The 13,189-nt window shown below is 63.6% G+C and overlaps 2 protein-coding genes across 2 annotated transcripts; one reads left to right on the forward strand and one right to left on the reverse strand.

Moving 5' to 3' along the window:
• The first annotated feature begins 1,378 nt into the window (after nt 1-1,378).
• Nucleotides 1,379-2,752, forward strand: LOC112530943 (probable serine/threonine-protein kinase DDB_G0272254). The gene has a single exon (XM_025145638.3). It carries the CDS (start codon nt 1,403-1,405, stop codon nt 2,120-2,122), a length of 720 nt encoding a protein of 239 aa, XP_025001406.3. The 5' UTR covers nt 1,379-1,402; the 3' UTR covers nt 2,123-2,752.
• Nucleotides 1,475-13,189, reverse strand: LOC107049895 (LETM1 domain-containing protein 1-like). Its single transcript, XM_025145634.3, has 9 exons — nt 13,005-13,189; nt 12,132-12,271; nt 10,431-10,546; nt 10,198-10,280; nt 8,010-8,196; nt 6,176-6,277; nt 3,835-3,987; nt 3,639-3,735; nt 1,475-2,980 (listed from the first exon to the last, which is right to left on the reverse strand). Exons 1-9 carry the CDS (start codon nt 13,175-13,177, stop codon nt 2,910-2,912), a joined length of 1,122 nt encoding a protein of 373 aa, XP_025001402.2. The 5' UTR covers nt 13,178-13,189; the 3' UTR covers nt 1,475-2,909.

Here is a 13,189-nt window from a genome sequence, read left to right on the forward strand (position 1 = left end):
GATGGGATGCGGTTGGGATGGGATGGGGATGCAGTTGGGATGGGATGGGGTTGGGGATGCGATTGGGATGGGATGGGGTTGGGGATGCGATTGGGATGCAGTTGAGATGGGATGGGATGGGGTTTGGGATGGGGATGCGATTGGGATGGGATGGGGATGCAGTTGGGATGGGTTGGGGTTGGGGATGCGATTGGGATGGGGTTGGGGATGCGACTGGGATGCGATGGGGTTGGGGATGAGATGGAGTTGGGGATGCGATTGGGATGGGGTTAGAGATGGGATGGGGATGTGGTTGGGATGGGATGGGGATGCGGTTGGGATGGGATGGGGATGCGGTTGGGATGGGATGGAGTTGGGGTTGGGGATGCGATTGGGAAGGGATGGGGTTGGGATGGGATGGGGATGTGGTTGGGATAGGATGGGGATGCGATTGGGATGGGATGGGGATGCGATTGGGATGGGACGGGGTTGGGATGGGATGGGGATGCAATTGGGATGGGATGGAGTTGGGGTTGGGGATGCGATTGGGAAGGGATGGGGTCGGGAAGGGATGGGGTTGGGAAGGGATGGGGTTAGAGATGGGATGGGGATGCGGTTGGGATGGGATGCGGTTGGGATGGGATGGGGATGCAGTTGGGATGGGATGGGGTTGGGGATGCGATTGGGATGGGATGGGGTTGGGGATGCGATTGGGATGCGGTTGAGATGGGATGGGATGGGGTTTGGGATGGGGATGCGATTGGGATGGGATGGGGATGCAGTTGGGATGGGTTGGGGTTGGGGATGCGATTGGGATGGGGTTGGGGATGCGACTGGGATGCGATGGGGTTGGGGATGAGATGGAGTTGGGGATGCGATTGGGATGGGGTTAGAGATGGGATGGGGATGTGGTTGGGATGGGATGGGGATGCGGTTGGGATGGGATGGAGTTGGGGTTGGGGATGCGATTGGGAAGGGATGGGGTTGGGATGGGATGGGGATGTGGTTGGGATAGGATGGGGATGCGATTCGGATGGGATGGGGATGCGATTGGGATGGGACGGGGATGGGATGGGATGGGGATGCAATTGGGATGGGATGGAGTTGGGGTTGGGGATGCGATTGGGAAGGGATGGGGTCGGGAAGGGATGGGGTTGGGAAGGGATGGGGTTGAGGATGGGGATGCAGTTGGGATGGGATGGGGTTGGGATGCGATGGGATGGGGTTGGGGATGGGGTGCGCTCCAGAGGTGGCGTCACACACCAGGCTGAGGCTGAGCCCACACTGCTGCTCCACTCCTTCCAGAGGAGCGCAGAGCTTAACGAGGCACAGCTTAATGACAGAGGGGCAGAACTCAACAGCGCCAATACGGAACTCAGTGACACCACATCAGAACTCAACTACACCAACACAGAACTCAGTGATGAACGCACAACCTGATGTCATTCAAAACTCCACGACCCCAATGCAGAACTCAACGACACCAACAGAGGAGTCAACTACTAACGGAAAGCTTGATGACATTAATCAAAACCCAATGACACCAATGCAGAACTCAGCACCAATGCAGACCTCAGCATCAATGCAGAGCTCAACAACACCAAATCTGAACTCAACAGCAGTGCAGAGCTCAACAACATCAAGTCCAAACTCAACGGCGCCAATGGAGAAGTCAATTGGTAACGCAGATCTCGATGACATCAAGGAAGAACTCAGTGACATCAAATCAAAACTCAACATTGATGCAGAACTCAACGACACCAATGCAGAACTCAACAACACCACCACAGAACTCAATGACACCAATGCAGAACTCAATGACACCAATGCAGAACTCAATGACACCAATGCAGAACTCAATGACATCAGATCAAAGCCCAGCAACAGTGCAAAACTCAACGAAAGTAATGCAGAACTCAATGAGACCAACAGAAGTCAATTACTAATGCAGACCTTGATGACGTCACGTCAAAACTCAACGACACCACCACAGAACTCAACGACACCAATGCAGAACTCAGTGAGTAATGCAGAACTGAATGGCACCAATGCAAAAGCCAATGATTTCCAGTCAGAACTCAGTGACACCAATGTAGAACTCAACACCACCGCACAACTCGATGACGTCAAAACTCAATGCTAGCGTAGGACCCAACGTCAAGTCAAAATTCAACGACACCAATGCAGAACTCAACGATGCCAATGCAGAACTCGATGACATCACGTCGGAACCCAATGACACCCAAAGAACTCAACGCCGCCACCACAGAACTCAGTGATCGATGCAGAACTCAACGACAGAAAGTCAAAAGCTGAATGGCACCAATGCGGAACTCGGTGACGTCACATGAGAACTCAACACCAATGCAGGACTCGATGACATCACGTCAAATCTCAACACCAATGCAGGACTCGATGACATCACGTCAAATCTCAACACCAATGCAGGACTCGATGACATCACGTCAAATCTCAACACCAATGCAGGACTCAGCGACACCAACACAGAACTCAACGCCATCAGCGCTCAGTGGGCTCTGCATCCTAAATGGGGACATTTGTGCATCCCCCCACCGCAGTGGGGCACGGGGAAGGGGTGACCCCATAGATCCCACGTGGAGCGGAGCACAGGGACCCCTCCCCAGGCCGACCCTCTGCGGGGAGCAGCGACACGCAGAGCTGAGCTGAGTCTCTGTGGGGGAGTTGTAGGGTAGGGGGACACCCGTTCCCCCCATATATACATATAAAGTGCTACAGTGGCCATGGGGGAATGGACAGAGCCGCAGTAGCGTTGTCCTGCCAGGACATAGGGACACAGGGTTGACGTCCACGGCTCCTCAGTGCCTCCTGTCCTGCTCCTGCAGACCACCCCCCCCCCGGGGTTGGGGGGCACAAAGCACGCAGTGCTGCAGCAGAGGGATCAGCGCCGCTCACTGCTCCGCTCCTGCGTAGTTGAGGGACAGCAGCACCATGCTGTTGGCCAGCAGGGACGCCTCGGAGGCTGCAACGGGAGAGGGGGGGAGGCTGAGGTGGTCCTGTGCCCCCCCGCGGGTGACCCCCATCGACCCCCTCAGGTCTGTTTGGTTTCCCCCTGGGGTGGGGGGGGCTCAGTCTGCCACCACGTGGTACCCACAGGGATCCCCTCCCTCAGAGTGTGTGTGTGTGGGGGGGGGGACGACAAAGGCTGAATTCCATGGGATGACTGGGATGGGAGGGTCCTGAAAGATCATAGAACCACAGGATGGTTGTGTTGGAAAGGTCCTTAAAGGTCCCAGAACCACAGATAGGGTCAGAAAGGTCCTGAAAGATCATAGAACCACAGGATGGTTGTGTTGGAAAGGTCCTTAAAGGTCCCAGAACCACAGATAGGGTTAGAAGGGTCCTAAAAGATGATAGAGCTGTGGGATGGTTGGGAGGGCCCTGAAAGATCACAGAACCAGGGGATGGTTGGAATGGAAGGGTCCTCACAGCCCCCAGCCCCCACTCTGGGCTGCTCCCACCCCCCAGCAGCCTCCCTGGGCCCCATTTATGGGCCGGAGCCCCTCCAGGGATGGGGCACCCCCACCTCTCCATGCAGCAGTGCCAGAACCCGCTGCCTCCACAGGACTCTCCCCCGACCCCCCCATGGCACAGGGCCGCCCCCCACCCCCCACACACACCTTGCAGCATGCAGGACAGCCCCAGCCATTGCTCCAGCCACGCTCTGCACTGCGCCGCGCTCAGCTGGGAGGGGTTCAGCCCCCGCAGGTAGCACGCCTGCGGAGCACCGGGGGGAGGGATGGGGGTCAGCACCCAAAACGCACAACTGCGGGACGAGGGAGGGGGCCGGGACCCCCCCACCCCAAAGCCTCTCACCGCTCTGAGCTCCTCCTCGGAGAGCTGTGCCAGGCCCAGCCGTGCCAGCGCGCCGTCCAGGTGCCGGATCTCCAGCAGGTGGCCACGCAGGCGGCGCCGCACCAAAACGGAGGGCAGCAGCGGCGTCAGGAACAGAACCCGGCTCAGCGCCCGCTGCGGGATGGCACAGCACGGCGTGGGGATGGGGTGTGGGGCAGGGGATGGGGCGGGGATGGGGTGGGACACAGGGCAGGGCATGGGGCACGGAGCGGGGAACAGGGCATGGCACGGGGTGGGGACGGAATGGGATATGGGGCATGGCATGCAATGGGGATGGAATGGGATATGGGGCATGGAGAGGGGCACAGGGCATGGCACAGGGTGGGGATGGAAGGGGATATGGGGCACGGCATGGAGTGGGGATGGAATGGGATATGGGGCATGGCATGCAATGGGGATGGAATGGGATATGGGGCATGGCATGCAATGGGGATGGAATGGGATATGGGGCATGGCGTGCAATGGGATATGGGGCACGGCACGGAGTGGAGATGGAATGGGATATGAGGCATGGCATGGAGTGGGGATGGAATGGGACACGGGGCATGGCATGGGGTGGGGATGGAATGGGATATGGGGCATGGCATGGAGTGGGGATGGAATGGGATATGGGGCACAGCATGGGGTGGGGATGGAATGGGATATGGGGCACAGCATGGGGTGGGGATGGAATGGGATATGGGGCATGGCATGGAGTGGGGATGGAATGGGACATGGGACACGGCATGGAGTGGGAATGGAATGGGATATGGGGCACAGCATGGAGTGGGGATGGAATGGGATATGGGGCATGGAGAGGGGCACAGGGCATGGCACGGGGTGGGGATGGAATGGGATATGGGGCACGGCATGGAGTGGGGATGGAATGGGATATGGGGCACAGCATGGAATGGGGATGGAATGGGATATGGGGCATGGCATGCAATGGGGATGGAATGGGATATGGGGCATGGAGAGGGGCACAGGGCATGGCACAGGGTGGGGATGGAATGGGATATGGGGCACGGCATGGAGTGCGGATGGAATGGGATATGGGGCACGGCATGGAATGGGGATGGAATGGGATATGGGGCATGGCATGCAATGGGGATGGAATGGGATATGGGGCATGGCATGCAATGGGGATGGAATGGGATATGGGGCATGGCATGCAATGGGGATGGAATGGGATATGGGGCATGGAGAGGGGCACAGGGCATGGCACAGGGTGGGGATGGAATGGGATATGGGGCACGGCATGGAGTGGGGATGGAATGGGATATGGGGCACGGCATGCAATGGGGATGGAATGGGATATGGGGCATGGCATGCAATGGGGATGGAATGGGATATGGGGCATGGCGTGCAATGGGATATGGGGCACGGCACGGAGTGGAGATGGAATGGGATATGGGGCATGGCGTGGAGTGGGGATGGAATGGGATATGGGGCACAGCACGGAGTGGGGATGGAATGGGATATGGGGCATGGCATGGGGTGGGGATGGAATGGGACACAGGGCAGGGTATGGGGCAGGGATTGACTGGGACACGGGGCATGGCACCGAGTGGAATGTGGTATGGGACACGGCATGGAATGGGACAGAGTGGGACACAGCATGGCATGGAGTGGGGATGGAGTGGGATACGGGCATGGCATGGAGCGAAGCATGGAGCTGGGCATGGGGCAGGGGGGGGATGGAACAAGATATGGGGCACAGAGTGGGGCACAGGGCAGGGCATGGAATGGGGCACGGGGCATGGAATGGGGCACGGAGTGGGACACGGGGCTTGGCATGGAGCAGGACATGGGATGGGACACTGCATGGCACAGGGAGGGGCACAGAGCATGGAATGGGGCATGGGGTGGGGCATGGAACAGGGATGTGGGGCACAGGGAGGGGGGGCATGGAATGAGGCACAGAGTGGGACATGGAGTGGGACATGGGGCATGGGATGGGGCACGGGATGGGGCACAAAGTGGGACACTGAAGCACAGCATGGAGTGGGATACGGGCATGGCACAGTGTGGGTCACGGGGCACGGAGTGGGACACAGGGCACGGCAATGAGGGGCAGAGTGGGGCACGGGGCACCAAATGGGACACGGGGCACGGCACGGAGCGGGGCACAGAGCGGGACGTGGGGCACAGCATGGGGTGGGGATGGAACGAGATTGGAATGGGGCACAGAGAGGGACACGGAGTGGGACGTGGGATGGGGCACAGAGCACAGCACAGAAGGCACAGAGAGGGACGCGGGACGTGGGATGGGGCGCAGAGAAGGGCAGGCAGTGGGGCGCGGTGTGGGGCACGCAGCACTCACCACGTGGGCCGCCCGCAGCTCAGCCAGGCGCAGGGCCGGACCTGAGAACAGCGCCCGCACGGCACAGAGCTCAGCCACGCGCGGATGGCGGCCGCGCTGCACCTGCAGAGCACCGGGAGGTCAGCAGTGCCACAACGGGGGGGTGGGAGTGATAAGGGGGTGGGAGGGGGATGGGGATGGGGATGGGATAGGGGATGGAGGAAGCATGGGGATGAAGGTGGGATGGGGATGGGGTGAGGGTCGGGATAGGTGTGGGGATGAAGGTGGGATGGGGACTGATAATGGGATGGGATGAGGATGGGGGTCGGGATAGGGATGGGGACGGAGGTGGGGATGGGGACGGAGGGGGGGGGACGGGGACGGAGGGGGGGGGGACGGGGACGGAGGGGGGGGGACGGGGACGGAGGGGGGGGGACGGGGACGGAGGGGGGGGGGACGGGGACGGGGACGGCGGGGGGGGACGGGGACGGCAGGGGGGGACGGGGACGGCAGGGGGGGACGGGGACGGCAGGGGGGGACGGGGACGGGGACGGCGGGGGGGGCGGATGGGGACGGCGGGGGGGGGCGGATGGGGACGGCGGGGGGGGATGAGGTTGGGAATGAAGGTGGGATGTGGACTGGTAATGGGGTGGGAGGGGGATGGGGATGGGATAGGGGATGGAGGCAGGATGGGGATGAAGGTGGGATGGGGATGGGGTGAGGGTCGGGATAGGTGTGGGGATGAAGGTGGCATGGGGACTGATAATGGGATGGGATGAGGATGGGGGTCGGGATGGGGATGGGGACGGAGGGGGGGATGGGGACAGAGGGGGGGATGGGGACGGAGGGGGGGGGGACGGGGACGGAGGGGGGGATGGGGACGGAGGGGGGGATGGGGACGGAGGGGGGGGGGATGGGGACGGAGGGGGGGGGATGGGGACGGAGGGGGGGGGATGGGGACGGGGACGGCGGGGGGGGCGGATGGGGACGGCGGGGGGGGATGAGGTTGGAATGAAGGTGGGATGTGGACTGGTAATGGGGTGGGAGGGGGATGGGGATGGGATAGGGGATGGAGGCAGGATGGGGATGAAGGTGGGATGGGGATGGGGTGAGGGTCGGGATAGGTGTGGGGATGAAGGTGGCATGGGGACTGATAATGGGATGGGATGAGGATGGGGGTCGGGATAGGGATGGGGACGGAGGTGGGGATGGGGACGGAGCGGGGGGGACGGGGACGGAGCGGGGGGGACGGGGACGGCGGGGGGGGGACGGGGACGGCGGGGGGGGGGACGGGGACGGCGGGGGGGGGCAGACGGGGACGGCGGGGGGGGATGAGGTTGGGAATGAAGGTGGGATGTGGACTGGTAATGGGGTGGGAGGGGGATGGGGATGGGGATGGAGTGGAGATGGGGACTGATAATGGGATGGGATGGTGAGGGGTATGGAGATGGGATGGGGATGGAAGTGGGGATGGGGACTGATAATGGGATGGGATGGGGAAGGGGATGGAAGTGGGGATGGGGATTGATAATGGGACGGGGATGGAGATGGGATGTGAATGGGGAAAGGGGTGGGAGGGTGGTGGAGATGGGATGGGGATGGGATGGAAATGAAGGTGGGGATGGGCTGAGGATGAGGACTGATAATGGGACAGGGATGGGGAAAGGCATTGGAATGGGGGTGGGATGAGGGTGAAAGTAGGGAACGATAATGAGGAAAGGATGGGAACAGCGATGGGGAGGGGGACTGATAATGGGACAGGGATGAAGATGGGGCAGGATGGAAAGGAGGGCGGGGATGGGGGATGGGGATGGGATGGGATGGGGTGGGATGCAGAACGGGGTGCAGACCCCACCTGGAGGCAGAGCTCCCGCAGGCGGTGCTGCAGGCGTTGCTCAGGCAGGGACTGCACAGCCGTGTCCAGGCAGCTGAGCACTGCGGCGTAGGCGGCGCGGCGGGCGCTGTGGTTCTCCTCACTGAACTGCTGCTGCTGCCGCGGCGTCCAGAAGTGGCGGATCAGGAACTGCCGTGGGAAGAAGTACCTGAGGGGGGGGGGGAGAGGTGTGCAGGAGGGGTCGGGGGGGGAAGGAGGGGCAGGAGGGGCAGGGGGGGTTACAGGAGGGGCACAAGAGGAGCAGAGAGGGGTACAGGAGGGACACAGGAGGGGAAGGGGGGCATAGGATGGACAGGAGGAGCACAGGAGGGGCAGAGGGGATACGGGGGGCAGGGAGGGGCACAGGAGGGGGTACAGGAGGGTGGGGGGGGCACAGGAGGGACAGGGAGGGGGTATGGAAGGGGCAGGGGGGCACAGGAGGGACATAGGAGGGGTAGGGGGCACAGGAAGGGCACAGGGGGGCATTGGATGGACAGGAGGGGCACAGGGGGGGCAGAGGGGATATGGGGGGGAAGGGAGGGGCACAGGAGGGGGTACAGGAGGGTGGGGGGGGCACAGGAGGGACAGGGAGGGGGTATGGAAGTGGCAAGGGGGCACAGGAGGGACACGGGGTACAGGAGGGGCAGGGGGAGCACAAGATGGGCAGGGAGGGGTACAGAGGGCATAGAAGAGGCAGGGAGGGGCATGAGGGGAGCATGGAGGACATGGGGGGCAGTGAGGGGTACAGGAGGGGGTATAGGGGGGTGGGGGGCACAGGAGGGACAGGGAGGGGGTATGGAAGGGGCAGGGGGGCACAGGAGGGACATAGGAGGGGTAGGGGGCACAGGAAGGGCACAGGGGGGCATTGGATGGACAAGAGGGGCACAGGAGGGGCAGAGGGGATAGGGGGGGCAGGGAGGGGCACAGGAGGGGGTACAGGAGGGTGGGGGGGGCACAGGAGGGACAGGGAGGAGGTATGGAAGGGGCAAGGGGGCACAGGAGGGACAGGGAGGAGTATGGAAGTGGCAAGGGGGCACAGGAGGTACACGGGGTACAGGAGGGGCAGGGGGAGCACAAGATGGGCAGGGAGGGGTACAGAGGACATAGAAGAGGCAGGGAGGGGCATGAGGGGAGCATGGAGGACATGGGGGGCAGTGAGGGGTACAGGAGGGGGTATAGGGGGGTGGGGGGCACAGGAGGGACAGGGAGGGGGTATGGAAGGGGCAGGGGGGCACAGGAGGGACATAGGAGGGGTAGGGGGGCACAGGAAGGGCACAGGGGGGCATTGGATGGACAGGAGGGGCACAGGAGGGGCAGAGGGGATAGGGGGGGCAGGGAGGGGTACAGGAGGGGGTACAGGAGGGTGGGGGGGGCACAGGAGGGACAGGGAGGGGGTATGGAAGGGGCAGGGGGGCACAGGAGGGACATAGGAGGGGTAGGGGGCACAGGAAGGGCACAGGGGGGCATTGGATGGACAGGAGGGGCACAGGGGGGGCAGAGGGGATATGGGGGGGAAGGGAGGGGCACAGGAGGAGGTACAGGAGGGTGGGGGGGGCACAGGAGGGACAGGGAGGGGGTATGGAAGGGGCAAGGGGGCACAGGAGGGACACGGGGTACAGGAGGGGCAGGGGGAGCACAAGATGGGCAGGGAGGGGTACAGAGGGCATAGAAGAGGCAGGGAGGGGCATGAGGGGAGCATGGAGGATATGGGGGGCAGTGAGGGGTACAGGAGGGGGTACAGGAGGGACAGGGAGGGGTATGGAAGGGGCAGGGGGGCACAGGAGGGACACAGGAGGGGCACAGGAGGGACAGTGGGTACAGGAGGGGCAGGGGGAGCACAAGATGGGCAGGGAGGGGTACAGAGGGCATAGAAGAAGCAGAGAGGGGCACAAGGGGGGCATGGAGGACATGGGGGGCAGGGAGGGGCACAGGAGGGGGTAGGGGGGAGTAGGAGGGGCACGGGATGGACAGGAGGGGCACGGGGGGGGCACGGGGGGCCCCTTACACTCTCTGGTTGTATTTACAGCTCCAGAACCAATTGCCCACAATAGAAAGGAGCGCCGTCAGCGCACAGATCCTGGGGGGGGGGGTGTGGAGGGGGGGGGTCACCCGTTCAGGCGCTCCTGGTGGGAGGGGGAGAAGGCAGAGGGGGCCGAGGCGCACGACTCACATCAGCAGCAGGACCAGGAAGTTGGCGAAGGGCGGAATGGCGATGAGAGCAACGGGGACGGCCTTGAGGACGTCCCTGCGGAACTGCAGGAGGCCGTCAGCGATCCGAGCTGCTGCCCCCCAGGAGCCGCGCGCCAACCCCACGCACAGCACCCACATCCCACCTCCCCTCCCACCCCCCCCCCCCCCGGTTTAGGGTTGCACCCAAGGGACCCCCCCCAGAGCCGCACTCACCTGCCGCAGCCGCTCCATGTCCCTGTAGTTCAGCTGCGCAGCGCTCAGCCCCTCCCGGGCCATCGTCTGCCGGATCTGCCGCACCTCCCTGGCGTCGGCCAGCAGCGCCTCCAGCCCTGCAGCACAGCGTGGCACCAGCAGGGCCCCCCCTCAGAGCCCCCCCTCCTCAGAGCCATGGATACCTGGGGTCTGGGGGGGTCCTAACTGACACCTGGGGTTCTGGCGGGGGTCCACAGGCAATACCTGGAGGTCTCAGCCAATAACTGTGGGCCCACATCTGGTATCTGGGGGGGTCTGGTGGGGCCTAACTGATACCTGGGGGGGCTGGGGGAGCCCAGTTGATACCTGGGGGTCTCAGAGCCCCGTCCCCTTGGAGCCCCCCACCCTCAGAGCCACGGATACCTGGGGTCTGGGGGGGTCCTAACTGACACCTGGGGTTCTGGCAGGGGTCCACAGGCAATACCTAGAGGTCTCAGACAATAAATTCGGGCCCACATCTGGTATCTGGGGGGGGGTGCTAACCAAACCCTGGGGGGGCCTAGCTGATACCTGGGGGTCTCGGAGCCCCGTCCGCCTGGAGCCCCCCACCCTCAGAGTCCCCACCCTCAGAGCCATGGATACCTGGGGGTCTGGGGGGGTCCTAACTGACACCTGGGGTTCTGGAGGGGGTCCACAGGCAATACCTGGAGGTCTCAGCCAGTAATTGCTGGCCCACATCTGGTATCTGGGGGGGTCTGGTGGGGCCTAACTGATACCTGGGGGGGCTGGGGGAGCCCAGTTGATACCTGGGGGTCTCAGAGCCCCGTCCCCTTGGAGCCCCCCACCCTCAGAGCCATGGATACCTGGGGTCTGGGGGGGTCCTAACTGACACCTGGGGTTCTGGAGGGGGTCCACAGGCTACCTGGAGGTCTCAGACAAAAACTGTGGGCCCACATCTGGTATCTGGGGGGGGGTGCTAACCAAACCCTGGGGGGGCCTAGCTGATACCTGGGGGTCTTGGAACCCCCTCCCCTTGGAGCCCCCCACCCTCAGAGCCATGGATACCTGGGGTCTGGGGGGGTCCTAACTGACACCTGGGGTTCTGGAGGGGGTCCACAGGCAATACCTGGAGGTCTCAGCCAGTAATTGCTGGCCCACATCTGGTATCTGGGGGGGTCTGGTGGGGCCTAACTGATACCTGGGGGGGCTGGGGGAGCCCAGTTGATACCTGGGGGTCTCAGAGCCCCGTCCCTTGGAGCCCCCCACCCTCAGAGCCACGGATACCTGGGGTCTGGGGGGGTCCTAACTGACACCTGGGGTTCTGGCAGGGGTCCACAGGCAATACCTGGAGGTCTCAGACAATAACTGTGGGCCCACATCTGGTATCTGGGGGGGGGGTGCTAACCAAACCCTGGGGGGGCCTAGCTGATACCTGGGGGTCTTGGAACCCCCTCCCCTTGGAGCCCCCAACCCTCAGAGTCCCCCCCCTTCAGAGCCATGGATACCTGGGGGTCTGGGGGGGTCCTAACTGACACCTGGGGTTCTGGCAGGGGTCCACAGGCAATACCTAGAGGTCTCAGACAATAAATTCGGGCCCACATCTGGTATCTGGGGGGGGGGGGGGGGCTAACCAATCTCTGGGGGGGCTGGGGGAGCCTAGCTGATACCTGGGGTCTTGAAGCCCCCTCCCCTCAGAGCCCCCTCCCCACAAAGCATCGTTACCTGCGGTGAAGGCGGAGTGGAGGGCATAGAGGCGGGGGAAGCTGCGCTGCAGGAAGCGTTCATAGCGGCCGCGGAGCCACCGCGCACCCAGAGCCCAGCGGGAGCTCGCCTTGGTGGGCAGGGAGAGCACCGGCAGCGGCCTAATGAGTTAATGAGGTCAATTAGATGTCTATTAATGAAGCTTCTCGGCTCTGCTCTTCCCAAGGAGGGCTGCGGTTTGATCTTTGGGGGTACAGAGGGATGTGTGGATTGCAAATGGGGGTCCCAGGGGGTCTACAGCTCGGGGGTCGGGGGGCACAACCAATAGCTGGGGGGTTGGGGGGGGTTCTAACTGATATCTGAGGTTGTGGAGGGGGTCCACAGGCGATACATGGAGGTCTCAGCCAATAACTGGGGGCCCACAGCTGGTACCTGGGGGGGTCTGGTGGGGCCTAACCAATCCCTGGGGGACCTGAGGGGGCCTAACTGAAACGTGGGGGGCTGAGGGGGTCCGCAGCCCATACGTGGAGACCTCAGCCAATGCTCGGGGTCTGGGGGGGTTCCATGGCCGCTACCCAGGGGCTCTGGTGGCTGGGACGGGGGGTCGGGGGGACCCGAGGGGCCGCTACCGCGGGGTCTGGGGGGGTCTATGGATGACACCACTGGGGCGCTGAGGGCCGGGGGCGGTACTGGGAGCGCGTGGCGGCCCACGACCACCGGGGGGGGAGGAGGAGGTGGTTTCAGGGGCCCCACAACCGCTCCAGGGGTCCCCCGTGGGCTGCGCGCCCGGCCTGGCGAGCAACCGCGGGGCCCCACGTTCGGTACCGGCGCTCTGGGGGAGGCCCCACACCCCCACGCCCGACCCCGCGGCCGCCCCGGCCCCGCCCCGCTCACCTCAGCGCCGCCAGGAGGGGCGGCGCGGGACCCCACAGCCGCAACGCCCCGCAGCGGCCCGCCCTGCACAGCGCCATCTTGGCGGCGGGACACGTGACCGGTAGCGGAAGCGGTCGCGCTGCGGTCACGTGAGGAAGAGCGGAAGTGGCGGCATGGGGCATGGAGGCCGCCATCTTGGAATGGAG

The sequence above is a fragment of the Gallus gallus genome, chromosome 34 (genome assembly GCF_016699485.2).
Source record: "Gallus gallus isolate bGalGal1 chromosome 34, bGalGal1.mat.broiler.GRCg7b, whole genome shotgun sequence".
Lineage (NCBI taxonomy): Eukaryota > Metazoa > Chordata > Aves > Galliformes > Phasianidae > Gallus > Gallus gallus.

What these genes read in the sequence shown, in the direction of transcription:
- LOC112530943 (XM_025145638.3), top strand. Translation starts at nt 1,403, where the DNA reads ATGAACGCACAACCTGATGTCATTCAAAACTCCACGACCCCAATGCAG.
- LOC107049895 (XM_025145634.3), bottom strand. Translation starts at nt 13,177, where the DNA reads ATGGCGGCCTCCATGCCCCATGCCGCCACTTCCGCTCTTCCTCACGTG. An exon ending in ACATGGAGCGGCTGCGGCAG is followed by an intron (nt 10,281 to 10,430) that starts GTGAGTGCGGCT and finishes GGCCTCCTGCAG; the next exon opens with TTCCGCAGGGACGTCCTCAA. An exon ending in TGCGGGAGCTCTGCCTCCAG is followed by an intron (nt 6,278 to 8,009) that starts GTGGGGTCTGCA and finishes GGTGCTCTGCAG; the next exon opens with GTGCAGCGCGGCCGCCATCC.